General features: G+C 40.0%; 1 protein-coding gene across 18 annotated transcripts in view; it reads right to left on the reverse strand.

Moving 5' to 3' along the window:
* Nucleotides 1–22,238, reverse strand: part of OTUD7A (OTU deubiquitinase 7A) — a 148,119-nt gene that overhangs the window by 36,637 nt on the left and 89,244 nt on the right. For 14 of the 18 annotated variants that reach the window (XM_069025261.1, XM_069025262.1, XM_069025270.1 and 11 more), the window contains 3 exons: nucleotides 15,893–16,025; nucleotides 9,115–9,271; nucleotides 7,768–7,922 (listed from right to left, as the gene is read on the reverse strand). In XM_069025261.1, coding sequence (XP_068881362.1) covers nucleotides 7,768–7,852 — 85 coding nt within the window. In that variant the 5' untranslated portion in view covers nucleotides 7,853–7,922; nucleotides 9,115–9,271; nucleotides 15,893–16,025. Of the gene's footprint in view, nucleotides 1–7,767; nucleotides 7,923–9,114; nucleotides 9,272–11,937; nucleotides 11,956–11,998; nucleotides 12,027–15,892; nucleotides 16,026–22,238 lie in introns of those variants that run through there. The other 4 variants (XM_069025271.1, XM_069025269.1, XM_069025272.1 and 1 more) reach the window with 3 other exon arrangements.

The raw sequence follows: 22,238 nt of genomic DNA on the forward strand, positions 1-22,238 counted from the left end.
TGCCTACCTCTCCTCCTTTAAACTTTGCATACTAAAAGCTTTTGAATTTCTAAAACTGTATCTTATTACATTAAGAACCAAGTTTTGAGAGACAAAAAAACCCCTGAGTTATGCTGGGTTAGAAATGACAAAAATAAATTCATATAACATGGAAAACAAACACATCCTCCCACCCAAAGCCTGCAGGGCAGGTCCCTCCTTCCAGTCTTGCCCCTTGTCAAACAAGTGGCATTGGCCTCCTGGTTTGGAGCAGACTGCACAGAGTCCCTCTGGCCCTAGGGAAGGGAAAGAGAAAGTCTTCTCCTAAGTTCTGTTTGTATGTGTCTCCCATGTTCTTCTATGACATCTCCCAGACCCTGCTCCTCACACAACTCCCTTCTCTGTCACATCTCTCATTTTCTTTGCCATCTCCTGCACAGGCACCCAAGAGAAAGGGCCAATCTTTCCTACCCCCACAGAGGTTATGCCTGAAGTTTAAGTAACAGGCAATTACTTTATTTTGCATAGTTTCATCAATTAAGTCAAGTAAAAGCTTTTGTTGCAATTTGACAGACAAAACCAACACAAGACTATTTTTTAGACTGTCTGCTATTTTTGTTTCACTGTTACTTAGATATCTGATGCACCTTGGTCACTGACTGCTTCTTTGTTTACATATTATTGTCTTTTAAAAGGCACTTCAGAGGTATAACAACACTATTTCAATGCACACAATCACATCAGATGACAAGTCACTAGCAGCTCTGTATCAGTAACAACTTGATTGCTCCAAACCAGCACCAACACAGTACGTTTGCAGGAAAGGCTTCCAGAATGGCCAGAGAACATCAGTCAGCAAAAAAGCTGGAGCAGCACAAAGCTGATTAGAAAACACAGGTAGTGAAAACATGATCAGAGTGCTGGAACCAAATCAATTCACTGACTGAACAGAAAGAACACTCTTACTGAGCAATTGCTTCCTGAACAGCTACATGTCCTATGTGAGTCAGCAGGTGTGAAATTTAACAGCACTCAAAGGTCTCTGCTTTGAAACCAAGTTCTTCTTGTTTGGAGGAAAAACAACAAAACACCAAAAAAGTAAGTGCAGCTGAGTAAGGAATAGAAGATACCCTGTGGCTGAAGGCTGGTACTGATGTTTTAATGTCAGAGATAGCAGACGCCTACATAAAAGGGAAATTCAAAAATAAACACAGCTACACTGTGAAGCTTCTGCCCTAAATAATAGTTGCTTGAATAACAACAGGAGGCATCATGAGCTTGAAGAAAAACCAGAGATTTAGATAAAACAATATATGGTCTAAGAAGCCACTTACCCATTTTTGCCTTACCACCTCAAACTAGATTAGCAGAGGGTTAATAAACAAAATGCTAAGGAACAGCACAACTAGAATTCACCTTAGCAGCATTCATAAAATTATAGACTCAAAGAATGGTTTAGGTTGGAAGGGACCTCAAAGATCATCTCATTCCAACCCCCTGCCATGGGCAGGGACACCTTCCATGGGACCAGGTTGCTCCAAGCCCCATCCAACCTGGCCTTGGACACTTCCAGGGATGGGGCAGCCACAGCTTCTCTGGGCAACCTGTGCCAGCCAGGGCGTCACCACCCTTACAGGGAACAGTTTCTTCCCAATATCTAATCTAACCCAACCCTGTCCTCTTTCAGTTTGAAGCCATCCCCCCTTGTGCTATCACTGTCATGCTCTTGTCAAAAGCCCCTCTCCAGCTCTCTTGGAGCCCCTTTAGGTATTGGAAGGTGCTCTAAGGTCTTCCCAGGCTTTCTCTTCCCCAACAGCCCAAGGGTGTCAGCAAAGGTGCTCCAGCCCTCTGAGCATCTTCACAGCCTCCGCTGGATGTGTCCTGAGAGGTCCATTGGGGGAGCAAAGCTGGATGCAGCACTCCAGGTAGGGTCTCACAAGAGCATTCTCCAGTGCTATAACCCCAGAGCAACATGATATTACTTAGTCTTTGGGTTTTTTGCTTTGTACTGTTTTGGCTAAAACATTATAGCTTAGTGGGCTTGTAACAGTTAAAAAATCTATCATCTTTCACTTCTTAAATCAGATATAATGAAAACCAAGAGGATTTTGTCATTAATTAGTAGGAAGAGCAAATACACAACTATTACATGGTTCCCCCTCCCCCCCAAGCTTTCAAATATCCACCTACTCCAATATGTTAAAAAGAACATTTGAAAGGTCACCAGAATGATAAATAAAATGCTGGAAAGGATACAATTCAAGATGGGGAACTAGGAAAGATCTAAATAGTAAGAACCACAATGAAAGGCAGCTTGCAGCAACAACATGTATAGACAGGACTTCAGCACAGCAAAGGAAACGTTAAAAGGGACAGGAAACACTGCCTAGAGTGAAATAGGATCAATGGACCCAATGGAATACAGCCATTATGGGACAACAGCAACTGAGTGGGCAATAAGTTAACTTCAGCTGGAGAATAATCATCTAAGGAAGGCGCTGAGTATCAAGACAGTATCTATGAAATGTACCTGCAAGTGCAACTTGAAGGCAACACAGGAACGCCCCAGGCTAATGCAAAGAAGTCTGTTTTTACAAATCAACTGCTAATAAAGCAATCCTCAAGTTCAGTTTAAATGCAGGCACTTCTTCCTGTTTGGCATGAAGTAGATTAACAAATACTTACAGGCAAAAGGTAAGAACTCCAGACCAGCTTTTTTCCTTCTGAAAAACTAATATATAAAACTAGGATAAAATTAGACCATATGCTTTAAAACAAGATTTAATTTTGGTCCATGTTCTCAAAGGAAAATAATACAGCAAGGCCATTTTGTTAACACACGCCTCATTTTCTGCTAGAATGCAAAGATGCTCTAAACTGAACAGGCAGCTGGAAATGACAGTTTTGTTCCCTGTTTAACGAGACATTGGTAGCAGCTCAGCTTCCTCTTCCCATTGCCAAGCCTTCCACAAGAGAACTAAAAAAGGAACCATCTGAGGGAGAGGAGAAAAAGAGACTATTTTTGGGGAGTTAGTTTTGTACACTCAATCACATGACAGCACTGTAAATGTCTCTCTCCCTCTCTACAAATTACATGCTTTTCTTTGAATTCTGCTTGTATAGATTGTTCTTTGAGGAGATGTCTCTGTACTGCAATTCTGTCTTGTTCCGTGGGGTCAGTCACCTTTACTGCTCACACTTCATGACTGGAAAGCCAATCTCCCAGTTCCTGAGTTCATGTTCAGCTATGTATCCCTAAATTAAGTGCTGTTTGCAGCTGGAAATAGACAGCAGTTATTTTTATATAATGATGAAATACTACATCATTTATATAAATAAATGAAACCATTTATACAAGTCAAAGGGCAGTCTTTCAGTTAAATATATTATTTTTGAATCAGCTTGCATTATTATTTCACAAATCCTCCAGTACCTGATGGCTGCCTACACTGTTAGCATTTTAAAGTATTTCATCCTGTGCCTTCCCCCTCTCTTCCAGGGGTCACTGCCTGCACACCTGCTGCTCCCTGAAAACTGAGCTGTTTTCTACCTGATTTATCAGTAATCTCTGAGTTCATCCACACCTACAGCCCTGGCACTGTAAACCACATAAAGCACAACTTGTTTTAAAGATTAAACTACTTTCTTTAAAGGTTTTCTTTCTGCTTTAGGCTACATTTTAAGTAGATTATACATAAACCCACCAGCATTAGTGCTATTCTATGTGTGAGAGTGATGCCTTATCCTGGTCTTAAAATCAAGAGTCACACATGGTTAGAAGGGGAAAAGGGATTTTACCTTGGTATTTATTTTAAGGATCCTTAGGTGCACACGTCCAGGTCATGTGCATCGAGATGCACCCTGCCGAGTCTACCTATGTCTCTCTCTTTTTCTCTGACCCCCTCCCCAACATTGGGTATAACATTATAGGTTTTACTAATTAGCATATCTATCAAAGATTCCCCAATGAGAGGCTCAAGTGAGCCCCCCCTCCCCAAGGAACCTTCCCCTGGATGGTTCTATCTTGGTTTACAGAATGTGTTCTGGAGAGGACCTTGGGCTCTGGGGCACACTGATCCCTAGCTACAAAGCTTCTAAAATGTTTAGTCTCTTAGCTTAACAAACAAGTCCAAGAATGTAGGCAAAAAGCACTAGGAGTACAGAAGTTGTAAAAAGATGTAACAGGGGTATAAAGGAAAAGGCAAAAATCTTCGTGGCATCAAGAGAATCCAGGTGCCAACCCAGACTGTCCAGGAGGGAAAGGGACATGCCCTCCTCATTCCTGGACATTGGCAAAGTTGGAGCTTACACAAAAGGGACATGCCCTCCTCATTCCTGGACATTGGCAAAGTTGGAGCTTACACAAAAGGGACATGCCCTCCTCATTCCTGGACATTGGCAAAGTTGGAGCTTACACAGCTGAAGAGAAATCAATTCTCCACCATGCAGAGCTCTCAGTTTATGCTTAAGAACTTTCCCAAAGCTTAGCAAGGCAAAGGAGTTTTCCCAGTGACTAGAAGGTGCCTTGCACACACAGAGGTGACATCTGGAGAGTCTTGCAGCTGATCTCCTGCTTCCCTGTGACACGAGGCTGATCCTTTTCTGAATTCACTCCTGCCCAAAGCAGTGATACACATGTCTGCCAGAATGGGCTGCTTTTCAAACTGTTTTGTTGAGACTGTTGTTTCTTTCACCTGGGTCACATTTATTGTCAAATTGCTCTGTCAATATTCACCACTCAACTGAGGGCTTTTATTTTAGCCCGTTTTTATATAAACCAGCAAAGGCTGAGAATGAAAGGTTGAAAAGGGAGACCCAGTGAAGGTTCACAAAATGTAATTTCTACTCTCCATCACCTCACATACACAACAGTGCTTTCAGTTCTTGAGAGCACATAAACAAGGTAAAAACCTCAGGAAGTGGCAAATATCTCTAAGAGACAGGAAACTAAACATGAAAAATTTGATAAGTGATCATCCAAAAATGAAAGCAAAGCTGGAAAATAACTTTTCTACGGAACAAATGGTTTAGCATGTGTGTATAATCCACTAACATAAAATGGCACAGCTAATGATACGTAATTGAAATTTATTAATATTAATTTATAATTAATTTTAAATAGCTGTAAGCATCTTAATAAATATGGAAGTCCAATATTAGACTTTTATACCAGATACCAGCCATGAAGCTGTTACATAACTATCATTTTTCTAAATCTCTTTGCCTCTTCATTTCAAAAGTAGAATGGGCACTTTCTGAAAGACAGATGTCAAGCACAACCAGAAGAATGTTTCCTGAGATAGAGAGACAAGCAGCTGTGCTCAATAAAAAGCTCAGCAAAAGAAAACTACAGGGATTTCACCAGCAGGATAGGCAGAGTATAGCAACATCAACTGAGCCAACATTTAGGACAGCTTCTGGCAATGTAGAAAACCTATATGCAATGTATAGGTTTTTTAGCTATTTGCACAACAGTCAGTGTGTGTTTAACTCACCCATTTGTTGCCAGGATGAACAACATGTATTGTGCACGATTGTGCTGTGGATGTAGCAGGATATAATCAAAGCAAAACAATTAATATGTTAAAATAATTGGGTAAGAAAGCAGAAATTTGTATCCTTGATTATCTACAGGATAGTGAAATTGAAGAAATTTCCCCCAAAGATGAACAAAAGAAACAGCATTAGCTCTGAAAAGGTGGTGTTACTCCATAGGAGCACAACATGAAAATCCAGTCTGAGCAAGTTATAAAAATAGAATTTTTGAGCGAGTCAGATAGTGCAAAGGGCTATGGAGTCACAGAAGATCTGAGCAAAACTTGTGGTTACAAGGAAATAAGGGTCTACACAAGCTTATTTTTGCTCCAAATTCACTATGACAGTCATTTTTAGGGTTGCGAACAACCAAACCTTGACATTTCTGGGAAATATTTGTGCACACCTGTTTTCAAAGTTTGATTGTAACTATGGACATCATCCTTCCAAGGCCAGGTGCAAGGGATTGACTACAGCCTGTTCACCACAGGGTGGGGGGCTGCTCTTCTGAATATTGTTTCAATTATTGTTAAGAAGCTAGTTCATGGGTTTCAGTGCTGCTTACAGAGAACTGACATGCTGTGGCAACTACAAAAGACAGTCAAAATGCTGTGAGGGTGGCAGTCCCTGTTGTGCCTTTTTTAAACAAATGAGAAACCACTCCATCAATTACTGTCTCCCAGCACAAGATATGACCAATGTTAGAAGCTGTTATATCTAACGTAGCTACAGCTACAAGTGCTGAAGTGTTTCTCTGAGTACATCTTGTTCAGAACTAGCAACAATTCATTTTACTTCGAGAAATTCCTGTGTAGGAGGAAATAATTTGGGGCAGATGCATACGTCTATCAGCCTGTCAGAATAATTAGATTGTTTATTGCTTATGTCTTTGTTAATATGTTCGATGTGAATCTATTCACCTACAGAAATGAGATGTACAACACAGAGAAACTCTATTTGATATTTATTTGAAAACATTGTTCTTTATAGAAAGGAAATCAAGGTAAGTAACTCTTCTGAAAGACTGCTGATATGTAGGAACCCTTTGAAATTTTGGCAATGCTCTATCAGCACAATAACTGACAATCTGTCCTGATACAGCTGAGAAAAATCTTCTCATGTGCTTTTTCTAAAAGACCCTTAGACTAAGACAGACTAGGTGAGAATGACAGGTTGATCAAATCAGTCAGACAAAACAGAGGGCTCTTAAATATAGCAAGCCTATGCTAATATTCCTTGCTAGGTATTCCAAGGTTTTATTTCACATATCAAATGACTTGGGAAATGCTGCAGAACTGTGTGCATCTCTGCGTTAATAATCTATCACACCTTATTACTGAAAAGCCCAGAGTAAAGGAAGAATTTACCACAAAATGAAAAACTTTCAGCATACATAAAGTGAAACAGCTCTTGCAAAAGGGAGATACATAAGATGAGGTACACTTTTAGGTCTGCTGTAGCTGTTCAGTAGTTGCTTCGATTTAACACAATTTCTTAGACCACATTAAGATTAAAAAAATAAACCAAACCCCAAACCTCTCAGGCAGCAAGTCCAGTACGGAAGTTTCAAGCCCACAGAACCACCTTGCAACTTACAGATATCATCTACTTATTTCCAACCTCCCATCTTCACAATTATTGTCAGCCCACATGAGAAGAAGAAACAAACCCAACTATTACAAAATGCCCTCAAATATCAATGGTGTCTTTCCACTTTTAAGCCTATAAACCTAAAACAACTACAACAAAATAAATAAACAAGACAGTTATTTTTCTGACACAGCTTCTTGCAGTTGTTTTTCAACCTAGCCACTTGACTCCCATGCTATAGAGTTAAGGTATGCATATTAACCACTGGCACCCAAAAATACCTCTGGTGTGTCTATCACTGTACAGTAAGTCCCTTTCAGACTCAACTTCAGCCTAAAAACAGTGACCTGAGAAACTTGTACAACTACTTTCAGGCAGCTGAATATGAAAATTCTAAAGTCTCCTCCCTCCTTTCCCTAACATACAAACATTTAGGACTTGACTCTTAATAACTTAAAACATAGCAGTGTAATACTAAGAAGTCTTTAAGACTTTTGTTAAAAACACCTGCCTTACTATAATCTATGGTCAGCTTATTACAAGAGTGTACTTGGTAAAAATACTAAGAAATCTGTTTACACAGACCAGAGCTCCCTTGTTATGACTGGTTCTTGATTTAAGCAAGCAGTGAACACAGGAAACGGTTGTGTCCCAAAAGTTTACCTTCTAGTAAGTCTCTTGCCAGACCTGGTTCTGCCCCTGTGGACCGAACAAAGTCTGACAGGACTGCATCCATATCAAGAGTCATGTGATCATTCAGAGGTGCTGCCAGACATGCAGCAGCAGTTGGATTCACTGGCTGGCTAAAAGGTCTCCATCTGTCAAGGAGAAAAAGAAACAGGGTTTAGAATATACTCCCAGGTGACGTAAACCACATTTTTCCTCTATTCTCCAAACAAGACTTTTAAAAAAGCTAAACCATACAAATTACAGCATATTAAAATAAACAGCACTTGTCATCCATCTCTACCTTAGCCTAGAGCTGCTGATCACTCATACTGGAAGGTTTTCTCTATCTTAATATTTCATATTTTTATTGGTTTTTCTTATGTGCAGCTCATAATAGCTTTGCAACTTGATTCCAAGATCAGTTTATTAAAACCACAATCACCATATCATTGTCACTGCTCATAAACTGAAATTTAGCAAGGATTTGAATGTCTAGAACTCTTTTGCCTTACTAATATTAACACACACACAGCAGAGCTTAGGATTTGTTCTTTTATTTGCCTTGTCAATACAGCTGCTGTAATTTATAGACTCTCTGCTGTGCTGGGTCTGCCTGGGATGGAGTTAATTTTCTTCATTCCCTTTCTAGAACTGTGGCTAACCCAGTGTTGATAATACATCAGTATTTTATTATTAGTGAGCAGAGCTTACACAGCCAGACAAACAGGCTGCCTCGGTTTCCTACTCTGCCCCTACAGTAAATAGGCTGGGGTGGGCAAGAGGCTGGGAGGGGACTGATGTTACAGTAATTTATGAGGTTTATTTGGTTTATTTTCTTTTATTGGTGACCACTACTGTAGCTGCTGAACAGTTTTTACTGTGGTTATGAGCTGTCTGTGGGGGACAATCTTACTAGGGTGCTCTCCTGAGGGCACAATCACCCAGGGACCTGTTAGGAAGCAGATCATGTTTTGCCCCAAGTGAAATGTGACAATGTCTGGCATGGGAATTTTTCTTGCCAAATCCATGGCTGACAAAAATATATCTGCTCTACTGCATTTTGCATCTACATTTTGTTCCTGAAAACAGGAACCTCCTCCTTCTAGGTAATGCTCTTTATAAACATAAAATAGAAATTAAAGCAGGCACTAGAAGAGGAGTTGATTACAACAGCTGGGATTTAAAACAATTATCCTAAGGGTATTCCCATACTTCAACCCTGCCTGCACCACTGCAGAAATAGTGTAAAGCAAAGAAAACAGGATGAAATGGAACAATACACAACGTAAGGAAAAGCATATGGTTTACTTTCATGCTTGCTATTCATTGGTCAAAGTTTACCTTTGAGCATGAATTGATTTTTTCTTGTTGATTCCTCCTCACAGGCTCAGTTGCAACTTTACCTCGTGCCAAGGGTAAGGGCTGGCATGGAGATTTTCTATTGGCAGCAGATGATGTTGGTTGGCTCTTGCTTGCACGACAGCTACACGGAAATAAACTGCGAAAGAAATTGGAAAATAATTAATTTGACTGTTCCCCACATGAAAAATAGTTCTATAGTTTCCTATTTCATGTGTAATTACCTGGTTATACTTAGCCTTAAAAACGGAACGCCCCAGGAGGGTAGGGTCCTCCTCAGCCTCATCCATGAGGCCACTAAACCCAACTTAGTGCAACAAACTAGAAGTTTGCAGGATATAAAATCACAGAATCATAGAATTGTTACAGTTGGAACAGTCCTTTAAGATCACAGAATTATTTGGGCTTGAAAAGATCTCTGAGATGATCAAATCCAACCTATGACCAAACACTACCTTGTCAACTAGACCATGGCAGTAAGTGCCACGTCTAGTCTTTCCTTAAACACCTCAGGGACAGTGACTCAACCACCTCCCTGAGCAGACCACTTCAATTTTCATGAAGCAATTCCTCTGATGTCCAACCAGAACCTCTCCTGGTGCACCTTAAAGCCATGTGCTCTCATCCCATCACTGTTGCCTGGGAGAAGAGCCTGACCCCCAGCTGGGTACACCCTCCTGTAAGGGAGTTGTACAGTGATAAGGTCACCCCTGAGCCTCCTCCAGTTCGCCACCCCCAGCTCCCCCAGCCATTTCTTGCAGGACTTACTGTCTACACCCTTCCCCAGCTTCATTGCCCTTCTCTGGACCTGCTCCAGCACCTCAGTGTCCTTCCTGTTATGAGAGGCCCAGAACTGGACACAGCACTCGGGGTGTGGCCTCACCAGTGCCCAGTACTGAGGGATATCACTGCCCTGCTCCTGTTGTCACAGCATTGCTGGTACAGGCCAGGTGCCATTGGCCTTCTTGGCCACCTGGACACACCTGGCTCATGTTCAGCTGCTGTTGACCAGAACCTCCAGGGCCTTCTGCAGCTTTCCAGCCCCTCTGCCCCAGCCTGTGGCACTGCAGGGGTTGGTGTGAGCCAAGGGCTGGACTTGTTGAACCTCATACAAACTGGCTTCAGCCCAGCCATCCAAAAGTTCCAAATAGATTGACAAGATCATCAAGTCCAATGGTCAGCCCAGCACCAACATTATGTTCATCACTGAACCATGTCTTCAAATGCCATATCCACACATTTTTTGAACACTTCTTAGGGGTGGTGACTCCACCACTTCCCTGAGCAGTCTGTTCCAGTGTTTTACAACGCTTCTGTAAAAGAATATTTTCCTAATATCCAATCTAAATCTCCCCTTGGTGCTACTTAATGCCATTTCCTCTCATCCTGTCACCGCTACCTGGGAGAAGAGACTGACACCTATCTCACCACAACCTTTCAGGCCAGAGCAATAAGGTGCCCCTCAGTCCCTTTTTCTCCAGGCTAAACAACTCGAGCTCCCTCACAGCTCCTCATCAGACCTGTGCTCTGTGGTTACACAATTCCATGTTTTTCAGGACAAAGGTAAATTACACTGCTGCTGATCCTACCCACTTCACACTCTTCTGGCCTCTACATTGTACCACTGCATGTTTCATACTGCTTGTACATTTATGCTTTTATACTATTTATACAGCTGGATCATTATGTTTGGGCCACACGAGGATAGCAGGGGAGGTGATCTTTTCCTCTCTATTCAGGTCTGGTGAGACTCGTCTGGAATATTATGTCCATTTCTGGATCCGCAACACAAGAAAGACACGGACATATTGGAGTGAGTCCAGTGAAGGACCACAAAGTGCACTGGATCACCCCTGTGCAAGGGAAACACTTCTAAAATGTAATCCCAATGAAGACACAGCAACAGAAGGAAAGCTGGAAATATTGAGGAGACTAGTTAAAAAGGAATGCAGACATTTTGGGAAGAGAACTACCTTAATGGATTATGGCCAAATTTGACATCTAAGCTGTGTCTCAACTGAATTTGTTCCAATACAAACACAGGACAAAAATGCTACTTTTATTTTTAACAAACACTCATACATAGATGCAGTGGACTCAACAGTACTAATCTGTACAAAAAGATCACCAGAAACTGAGTACAACTAATTTCTTTAGTGACTACAAGAAAGAATGAAATGAATCTTAGCCAGCAGGACAGAAGCATACAGATCAAAGTAAAGGAACCTGCCAGAGATGATACAAAGCATTGGTGCATTTCAGATCACCACCAGAAGTGACTCAGTAGTATAATGAGTGTTAATCTAAAATGCACCAGCTGGGCACTCAAGTACAGTCACTGTGTGGGGGCTGGAGTGCTCATAAGTTTGGGGAGCTGAAGTGCATATCAGCTTGGAGAAGCCAATTCATGAGTTGTCTCAGGATCCGCATTACTTCAGTATTTTCAACAGTAAAAAAAGACATCCTTCTAAGAGCAAAAGATAAGACCAAGCTCTGCATTTATGACGTCACCCTCACCTCAAAATTACCTCATAGAATCCACACTCTGGAAGCAAAGAGAAGAGTTTGCAGGATCCTCTCTGCATACATTTGAACTAACACTGTTTTTTCCCCATGGAAGTTGTTTGCTCAGCCCTCTAGAATTTAGATTAAAACAAACCAACAAGAACAAAACCCAATGGAAAAAGTCTTAAAGATATTCTTTTTACCACAAAACTACTATCATCTGTGAAAACCCACCCAGATGGAAGTGTAAAAAGTAAGCAAAAAAGAAAATAAATTATAAATTCTAAAGGAGGCACTGACTCAGAAGGCAGGTGGCTCTCAGAACCACCGTTCTCCCCAGATGGATTTGGTCTTTCCTCACCTAAGGAACCATCAGCACCACCTCTGCTCTTGATGGCTTCTCAAAGCATTAACGCAACACTTTAAATACACCTGGAGCAATCTAACACAACCATTCACCTCACACCACCTGTCCAGGAGCACCACTCCTCCTGTGGGTAACACCACAGACACCTGCAGTTTTCATTTCAAATGGGTCACACACGACACACAAACTTTGACCTGAATGTAAATTGAAACATCTTGACAATCAAAATACAGGAAGACCTTGGTTTTCAATCACTTTCTGGCCAAATTTCTTCCCTAAATAATTTCTTATTTATACAGTGCAAATACAAGAGGCAGTGAAATTGGATAGTTTGCTGTATATTATAAGAAAAAGCATTTTTAAAGTATTTAAAGAGGAGATACTGATTACTTTGAAATGTTAAGATGGGCTAATAGGACTTGAAATCAGTTTAGCACAATCTCAGTTATATTTGATCTTCTCCTCTCCTTAAAGTACCTCTCTCTCAAAGCTGAGCCATACTTGGAAGTAAATAGTCTGCACCTGAATCTAAATTTAACTTCTTCAACATCAAATAGCTTCACCCAGTTAAATGACATGAACTACTTTTTTTTTGCTACAGAAGCTTAAAGATATGCATAGGGCTAACTAATGAAGCAAAAGCAACCATGTTAAAACAAATCCCATGCATCCAGAACAGACAGCTGACAAATCCAAAGTGAGGAACAGAGAGAAAACAGCACACACTGGACAAATCCTCAGGAAGACAGAACGACTAAGCTGCACCTAAGATCTTTCACTTTCCTAATTTTTAAAGAAAGGATGAAATAAGAACCATCAATAAGATGCACAGTCTTGGTGCCCTGGGAAACCATTGGAGAGACACCCAGTGATTGCATTAAACCAGCTCCCTGCAGGCTGTTTTTACATCCCTGCAGTGTGACAGAGCTCAGGGCCTGTTTATCACTGCTGGCTCTCAGCTGGTCTGGCAATGGACACAGGTGCAGTCACTCCTGGGTGCAATGTTCCTGCTGCTTGGACTGGCTGAGAAGGCAGAAAGACCCTCTTCATGCACAGTTTGAGACTTTGAAGGGAATTCTTTCTGACAGGCTAGAATTGATGGGAAATGCCATAATTCTACAATCCTGACAATATTAGGAAATTAAACCACTCTTTATTAGGTTAAACTATTAAGCAAAAATCTCTAACTAAATAATCAAGTTCAGTAGAGATGATTTGTTTAGGAAGAGAACAGCAGCTATAAGGAAAGTGGTAGTTAATGCAGGTCACTTAAGAAAGTGGACATGGTATTTTTTCTGCTAACTGGATTAAAAGGCATTAGTTGAAGAAGACAGATCAATGGTAATTGCCTAAACAAAAGGTAACTGTGAACTAGACCTGATGGCAAAGTGGGGAATTTATATGTTAAAATGTGGACTCTCAAAACACAGTAAAATTACAAGGCTGCATTTGGTGAGGGCCATCTACCTTCTCAAGTCTAAAATATCAGAGTAATAGGAACAAAAGGAGAAGAACAAGAAAGAAGAAAACTAAAAGCTCAAATCAGACATTACTACCAAGGTTTTATCTACACAATGGAACTCAGGAAAATTAACCCAATTAATTTACTGGATTTGTCTATGTCCATTAAATTCCTTTGCAAACACTTTCATCTGTGAATAAAATGCTGGCCTTAATTTGGTTTGGCTCATCTTGCCTTCGAAGTGAATTAAACTGAATTCACTGGAAGCCACTTTAATTATGAATGGGATAGTGCACACAGGAATTTGGTGGGATTTAAGCTGCCCCCTTCAAATTCCTACACTTAGTTGATTTGCATAAATTTTTCCTGGTATCTTGTGTAGACAAGTTCTGAGCAGATACTTTAGCCACAGAAGTGGAAAAAGTAGAGAAAGAAACAAGCTATGCTGAAGAATCCTTGGCTCTGTGGGAACCATCAAAGAAGAGCTATCCAAGAAAACTCTTCAAGTATTTTAAGTCCAGTTCTAGGATAAATACCATCAAGGTTCAGGGACCAACCAGAGTATATTTTAAAAATGCAGCTACATTTCAATTTTCAGAAAGGCTATTTAAAGTGTCTACTATTTGCTTACATATTTGAATTACTTCAAGATAGAACTATAATAAAGGACACAACTTTCATGGAGGTTCCAATTTTCATGGAACTTCAGATGGTTTTCATAACACTATTTTTCTTACTTTAGAGTAAATTCTCAGAATTCTCAAAATTCTCTTACTTTAGAGTAAAATTCTCAGAAGGAAAAAAATATCACAGATGAAACTGAAGTCCTGAACTGGAATAAACCAAGCAAGAGATAGAGCCTTTTCAGGTAAGGATCTTCTACATCTCTGCATCAGTATTCTTTCAGGATAAAACACCACCATTGCTATAGTATTTTTTTTCAAACAAGAAAACATGATATAGATAACAAGATAAAATAGACATGAAGAATGAATGTAAGTCAATTACAATGTTTCCCTTACTTTATTCACAAGGGCCCTCATAGCGTGTTAATTGTGTTCTAACAGAAAGCAGCTGTGCAAAGGATAAATGTAATGCCACTGATAAAGTTGGAATTTCTCTAAAACAAATACCTTAATTTTAAAATAAATTCAAGTATTAATTATTCTTTTATCTATAAGAGTGATAAAGAAGTAGGCAGTATTATACAGCACTGAAAAGATGACAATTAGGCTTTCAGATGTTAATCTGAGGCCTCGTATTAAATGCAGTTTCATTAAGTAACATGCATCTCCTTTACAAGCAACATAAATAAACTAGATTTCTTCCTCATTTGGAATTTTCTCCTTATTTTTTCCCCTCATTTTCCTTGTTTATGGATTTGTCCTTTTACAGAAAGAAGGTATTATATAGAAATTTTGAATATATTTCTCCAAATGCCATCCTTCTTTCAAATAAAGAAGGTATGCTGGCCAAAACTCTAATCTTAACACAGTTTTCTCTCCCAAAAACATCTATCATATACTCTGCCTGCATAAAGCTAACTTCAGTGCAAGTAAAGCATGAATTCTGAGCAGCCATTTTTGGACATCTATAATGTGGAGTTTCTTTACTTTTTTTCAAGTCGGCCTTGCATTAGGAGTGACCGACTTGGGCCTGTGGGCACCACGAGAAGCTTTCAGCTCCACAGCCAATACCACCAGCTGAACTCCCTGCAGTTCCCTGCATTTTGAGCTCTTTACTCCCCTGTTTCTACACTTCGACGTCTGAAATCAATTGTCATAGCAACAGGAACCTGAGCCGTCATTTGCAATGCAGATCAACTTCCTGATCAGCCGGTGTCATCGGGGCCTGACCCCACGGACTGGGTCTGCACTGCTCCGAGCCCGGTCCTGAGGGGACACCCGGGTGACACCGGAGCCGCGGGCAGGCGGCAGCTCAGCCCGAGCCCTGCCCCGCAGCCGCCTCCTGAGGGGACACCCGGGTGACACCGGAGCCGCGGGCAGGCGGCAGCTCAGCCCGAGCCCTGCCCCGCAGCCCGGTCCTGAGGGGACACCCGGGTGACACCGGAGCCGCGGGCAGGCGGCAGCTCAGCCCGAGCCCTGCCCCGCAGCCCGGTCCTGAGGGGACACCCGGGTGACACCGGAGCCGCGGGCAGGCGGCAGCTCAGCCCGAGCCCTGCCCCGCAGCCCGGTCCTGAGGGGACACCCGGGTGACACCGGAGCCGCGGGCAGGCGGCAGCTCAGCCCGAGCCCTGCCCCGCAGCCGCCTCCTGCCTCCTCTGCTGCCACTCAAGAGCGAACAGCTGCTGCAGCAAAGCCACGCTGCTCAGATTAGCGCTCCTGGGAAGGCTGCTGGGTCCTGAGCTGTAAATAGATGCACAGCTGATTAAAGCTACCTTTAAGCAAGTGATTATTTTGACTTACAATAGACTTTAAATAAGAGTTCCTTGAGGCAGGTGTTGGATGGGTGTTATGCTGCTGGTTTTTGGTGAGGGAAAGAATCCATTTTTGCCACAGTAGAAGGTATGAATAAGCAAAATTTTGTCCCCTGAGAAATCTGTAAGAAGAAAGAAAAAGAAGTAGTATATCAATCATTACACTTCTGCTATTTGAATAACTGCCAAAATCGACTTTACCTTTGACCTGAGAAGCCTAATGGGTACTACTCTTAATGCAGATAAAGTACCACATACAGTAATTTGCATTAGGAGTATTACTTGGGCACAACCCAGACAATTAATAAAAAAAGAATTATGAATGTACAAAAATATCCTTATGGCTCTCCTACATGAAAATGGCAACTTGCACTTGGAATTTCCTCTAACAGTTCTTTGTCCTAAGTTTCATCAAATACAGCTTTGAAAGTTTTCTTCTCATAAGCTTCCAAAATCTAAGGCAATGAACTAATATAGAGATACCCAGGAGAAGACTCAATCAGGATAGCCATTCTTTTTGATGAAAAAAAAAGAGATGAGCACATGAAAGAAGGAACACCATTTCATGAGGTTTATTTATTTTTAAAAGAGACAGCAGTTCCATTTACATATATTCTACTCCTATATCTTAAGAATAAATCCTGCTGCTTGAAAATACATAATCCAATTACTATAAGCTTCACCTTATTCTAAAAGGCACTTACAATCAGTTTTACTGTTTCTGGTATTTTAATCCATTCACAAAACTCATACCATTGTAACTGGGCCTAACCCCACCAAAATCAGGATTTAACAGATATCTGCCCAAATCTTTTTATCATGGAAAACATTCCTTCTGCTAATGCTTTTGAAACAGGCAAAACTATAACAAGGTCCACAATTTTTACAAATTTGTGAGAATTAGAATACGAAAGCAGAACATAACATTATTTCTTGTTATTTCCTAGAATACATACACAAGTAACCAAATCTCAGAAGATAATGTTTTTTATACAAAACCTCCCAGTTGTCTGTGTGACAACTCAACTGTAACATGAGTTAAGTACCTAAATTAACAATTGTTAATGTACCCAACTCTAACTCAGGTCTATGTGAAATAATATATAGGACTTAATAAGATTCTTACCTTTTTTTCTTCACTGTGACATATTTCCATATAAGAACCACAAATCTGACCAAAGTATTATCTTCAATTCTTTGTTGGAACTCACTTATGAATGCAGCACACCACAGATACCCTCACACTGAAGCAAATTATTTCAAAGTTCATAACGACATAAAAAATATCATTTCATACACTGCAAAGGAAATGCAGTCAAACCACATTCACCTGTGGCCCTCTCCATCACCCTCAGGGAACCTAAAAAAACAGCTGTAAAACCCTCAACTCACAGAAGCAACCTTTAATAACTCTTAACACTTTCAAGGATACTTGGACTGCAGGATATAGAAATAACCATCGAGTGTGAATATGCCTCCACATTTCCAGTTATACAATATTAACAAACTAAAATATCTACTCTATGAAACTCCCATTAGCTACAGGGAAATAACTAAAAACTCTGATATCCAGCCCTCAAAGCCAAATGATGATGCTTCTGCTAAGGAGATGTAACTTTTATCACTGCCCTGGAAATAAACAAGCAAAGTATATTCCTTTTTTCTCAACTACATGTTAACAAACAACTGAAACATTTTTATAGTTTTGTTCAACACATCTGCTGCACAGAATAATAAACACTTCCCAACACTCAGCCTACTTCTTCTGTTGAAAGAGGACTCAGCCAATGTGCTTGCAGTAGATATTTTATTATTATCACAATATACCATTTAAACTAAAATAAAAACTATCCCATTTAGCTTGCAGTTGTAAATAAGGTATCTAAATGATTACCATGGATACTGTGATGGTCAGGGCACAGGGACATGCACATAGCTCAGCCCTTTTTAGCCTTTCTCACACATACACTGGAGCTTCACCAGTTTAAGATCAACCCTAAATACTGCTTACTCTGCTGTATTCCCCAGTATAGTGGGCCAAGAAACTGAAGAATGATCCCTATATGACCCCAACTTGGTCTACAACAAAATACACAGAAATATAAAAGCTCAGAATAAAACTATCATGAGATATGAAAAGGTTCAGGATAGAATTTCAGTTGCAATTCTTTCATCATTCTGGGCACAAATTTTGAATTTATCTTTTTACCTTTGCATGGTCCCTGCAACAGCTTCTGTGTGAAGTTAGAAAAGAAAATGAAACACAGACTGAAGATGCTACATATGTATTGCAAATCAAAGAGCTCAATCTCCAACAGGTCTTTTGAAGGTAAGAGTCTGAGACAAAATCTGAGGACAGAGAGCAGAGATGTTCTTTGTTAAGAATGAATATCCGCAATAACTCATTTTCCTCTACTTTTATTTGACATTTCAAAATAGTCACTAACAAGGAGATGAAGAAGCTTCCTCCACTCAGTTTTTAGAAATACCTCAATTCTCTTCCTAGACTCTCATGCACTGCTTGTTCTGAACTCAAAAGGGGTTCCATTTTACACTTCTGCTTCTGACACAGGACTGAAATACTTCCTACAATTTTCTCAGCAGCTTAGGATCAGCTGCACACAGCTGAAAACCTCTGCCAATACTCTGTTGAATGTGGATCAGCATCTCCCCAAGAGTGAGCACACCTCAGTTGTGTGCTTGCTTCCATTATTTTTGTTACATACATGCACACTGAAGTAGCTGTAAGTCCAGACATAAATCATCACCTTCTGTTACATCAGCTTTGTGCTTAGATTCTGTCAAGACTTGGCTTCTTCAGTGCAAGTCCTACATTCACTACAAGGCCTTGCTCACTGCTCATTGGTTCTTTGCAATTATTTAATGTAACCCAAGGAACATATGAGGGAGAAGATATCTCTAATAATAGGGAAGCAGTAATATTCAAGAAATAATAATAAGATCCCCTGAAGGAAGGGGTTTTCACGCCCAGAGTAAGGCGGCACCTCAATGATCTAAATTTTTGAAGACAAGTTCTTGAGCACAGTCTGAAGTGCTGGCACAAACTCAGTTTCTTTTTCTTCTGAACCTTCATCACTTGAAATTTCTTTATGATCACTACATGAGAAACACCTATTGCTTTATCTGTGTCCTAAGTCTCTAGAATCTGTCACAAGTTACTGATGAAGGAAAGGATTTCTCCTCTAGCTAGAAAAAAGTCTTACTGTGGCCAGTGTTCTTGCATGTGAACACATTTCTCCTCTTCCTGGCTTATGCCAATTTGACTCAGAAAATGTGTGCAGTGGATTGAGCTGACAGGGATATGAAGGCAGAAGCTTAAAGGACATCAAAAGTGTTAGCAGTATGAGCTCTGTATAAATAGTCTTACTGATACAAGTCTCCAAGCATCCTTTATCTTCTTGTACACAGAGATTAGGGAAAAGCTCAAATGCTTAATTGTATGTCAAGTGCACAGTCAGCGATTAAGGGTTCAGTATAGTCTTTAAAAATGGAGTCTGCAGCACATCCATGCCTTGATGGAGACAATTCAGCTGCTATTTTAAACACAAGGCTTGACTGTCTGTTACTCTGCACGGTTACATTGTTCCTCACATCAACGCAAAACACATAATGGTGATTTTTCCAAGTTCCTCTTAAAAATACTGATCCTCTCAGTTGGTTCATCCCACAGCTTCAGTGACAGACTGATGAGAAAGTTCTCTCTCTTACAAGTACCCTAAAAATAGCAGCAGGATTGAACTTCTGAAATTCAGATTATGTACAAAAAGCAAGTCCTTGTAAGTCCTTAGGTACACATAAGATAGAAAGAACAGGAAGCTGCAAGTGTGCCAGGCACACGTGTAACATGCTGGAATTCAGCAGAAGCCGGAGTATCAGCTCAGTGTGTGCTGAGCCAAATGAGCTCCATCAGGGAAGAACACACACACACACTGCAGCAAAACAGAACTGGGTAATTTCCCCCCAACCCTGTGACTCCCACCCTTATTTCTGTGAAACATGATGTTCCTCAGGTATTGCATTTAGTTTAGAAAATGAAACCAAGAAGAATAGAAGACTTAATTCCTTTTTGTCCTAAAAACCCGATCATTTAATAATATATATCATAAATTAATAAATTAATTTTATTAATATTTAATTAAAATATCATTTAATATCATCTTCAATATTTTAAAACAGCTAGAGATACAAACGAGAAAATAAAGATTTGAGAAATGAATGATTCATTTCACAACATTTTGAAGATGCATAATATAAGCATAGCAACTGTGTGTTTCACTTAAACTACGTAAGTAATTGAAAGTCCTGCAGTAGGAAATTCATGTAGTGAAGTAAATGTGAAATTATGTAGTATTAAGAATGGCTAATCATCAAATTTTTTTTAAAAAGCCCTAAACAATGAGAAAAATCCCTCATTCATTTAGTCAAATCAATTTGGTAATACACACCAAGTTTCTTCTCACTATAAATAAGCTGTAACTACCTCTACCATTGCGATTTTTCCTGTAATTCAGGCAATGTGAAAAATAATAATTAATAGGAAATACTCGGGCTCAACAAGGAGAACTGAAAGATGATGAATCAAGGAAAGTGTTATAAGGAAACACACGGCAGAATTGTACACACAAAAAAAGCAACAGCAACTAACAGATATTCCAAGTTTGATGTTAAAATAGCCTAATTTCTGACCAAGTTCAACAGGATTAATGGATATTCTGCATCTCTAAGAAGTAGACCATTAGTTCTAATTGCCACTGTCGTCATCATCTATTATTGCATTCTATGGAAAAGCAGGACATGGAATTAAATAGCACTGTACAAACTAGGAAATTCATAATGCCAGGAAAAAACATATGGAAAATGCTATTGATTGCAAAATAGAGCCTGGGGGTGGGGGAATAAAACCCTTCACCACACTGAATATTAATGTATACAGGCAACAGCTAAAAAAAAAATAACAACAGCACCTGCATTTTTTTAACTTATGTACCAAATTCACATATGAAAAGAGCACCTGTAAACTAAATGAAGAACAATCTCTTCTGAAACAAACAGCTCATCACAAACTCCCAGACAGGAAAAAGAGAGGAAAATACAAAAGAATTTGCAGTCTCCTTGAGCCTTAGCTGACAAATGTGATGACAACATCACTCTGAGGAATTAGGACAGGTTTGTAAAGCTTACTGCAAGCTTCAGCATATAAATATCTTTCTATTTAATCTGCCGCAGAGAAAAATATATATTTTTAAACATCTTAAATTGGATCCTGAAAGGATTTCAGAAATACCTGTATTTTTCTCTGCTTTTTGTCATAAAAGCCCTGGAAAGTTGACAGATACATAAAAAAAAAAAATCCTTTAAGCTATCTGGAAATCTATTTTCCTTCATACATTTAATTTCTTTTTCTTTATTATAAAAGCATTGATCAACTCCTCTGCTTTGCTGCTGATCAGAAGCCAGATGCATAGCAGAGCTGATTGGGAGTTGTTGCTGATTATTTTTAGAAACAAATGTTTCAGCACTTTGGACAATACCCACTGCCAATTTATTAGGAATTATTCAAAAACTCATGGCAGAAAATGGCTCTGCCTGACTAGCAGGGCTGCTTATTAGCCAGAAATGCAAGGAGGGGAGAGAGAATTCTGTTACTGCTGGTTCAGAATAAAAAGTTGTGGATGTGGAGCAGGAACAATTTCAATGAAGATCTTTAAGCTCATTTAGGTTTTATATGAAACACAAATGGCTGGGTGGGAGGGAGGGAAAGAGAGAAAATTATGATTTGATGCAGAGAGTTGGTCCATCAGCAACAGGTCAGTAGTGTTTCATAAAACAGACGCTCAACAGACAGACAAGAATATAAACCACATAAAAGGAATTTTAAAAAACCCCAAGAAACCCCACCAAAAACAAACAAACAAAAACCCCAAGCAAAACAAAAAACACAACCAAGGAAAAAAACAACCAACAAAAAAGAGTTTGCTTGAAACCATGTTCTTCCATCACGTGCAAAAAACCCAACTATATAAGCTTTTCAAATTGGTGGCTTAAGGAATTACCAACCACAGAGCAAGAAGCAGAACTCTCATTTCTATTTAGCTTTGCAGAAACCTATTTGAAAAAATGATGGGGTTTTTTTGTTGTCAGTCAGCCGGACAGACAGGAAATATGTGCTGTTGTGGTTTAACCCCAGCCAGCAGCCCAGCCCCAGGCAGCCCCTCAGTCACTCCCCTTCCAGCAGGACCAGGATGAGAATTGGAAGGGTAAAAGCTGGAAAACTGCTGGGTTGAGATGAAGATAGTTTAACAGGAAAAGCCAAG

Source organism: Aphelocoma coerulescens, chromosome 10 (assembly GCF_041296385.1).
Source record: "Aphelocoma coerulescens isolate FSJ_1873_10779 chromosome 10, UR_Acoe_1.0, whole genome shotgun sequence".
Taxonomy (NCBI): Eukaryota; Metazoa; Chordata; class Aves; order Passeriformes; family Corvidae; genus Aphelocoma; species Aphelocoma coerulescens.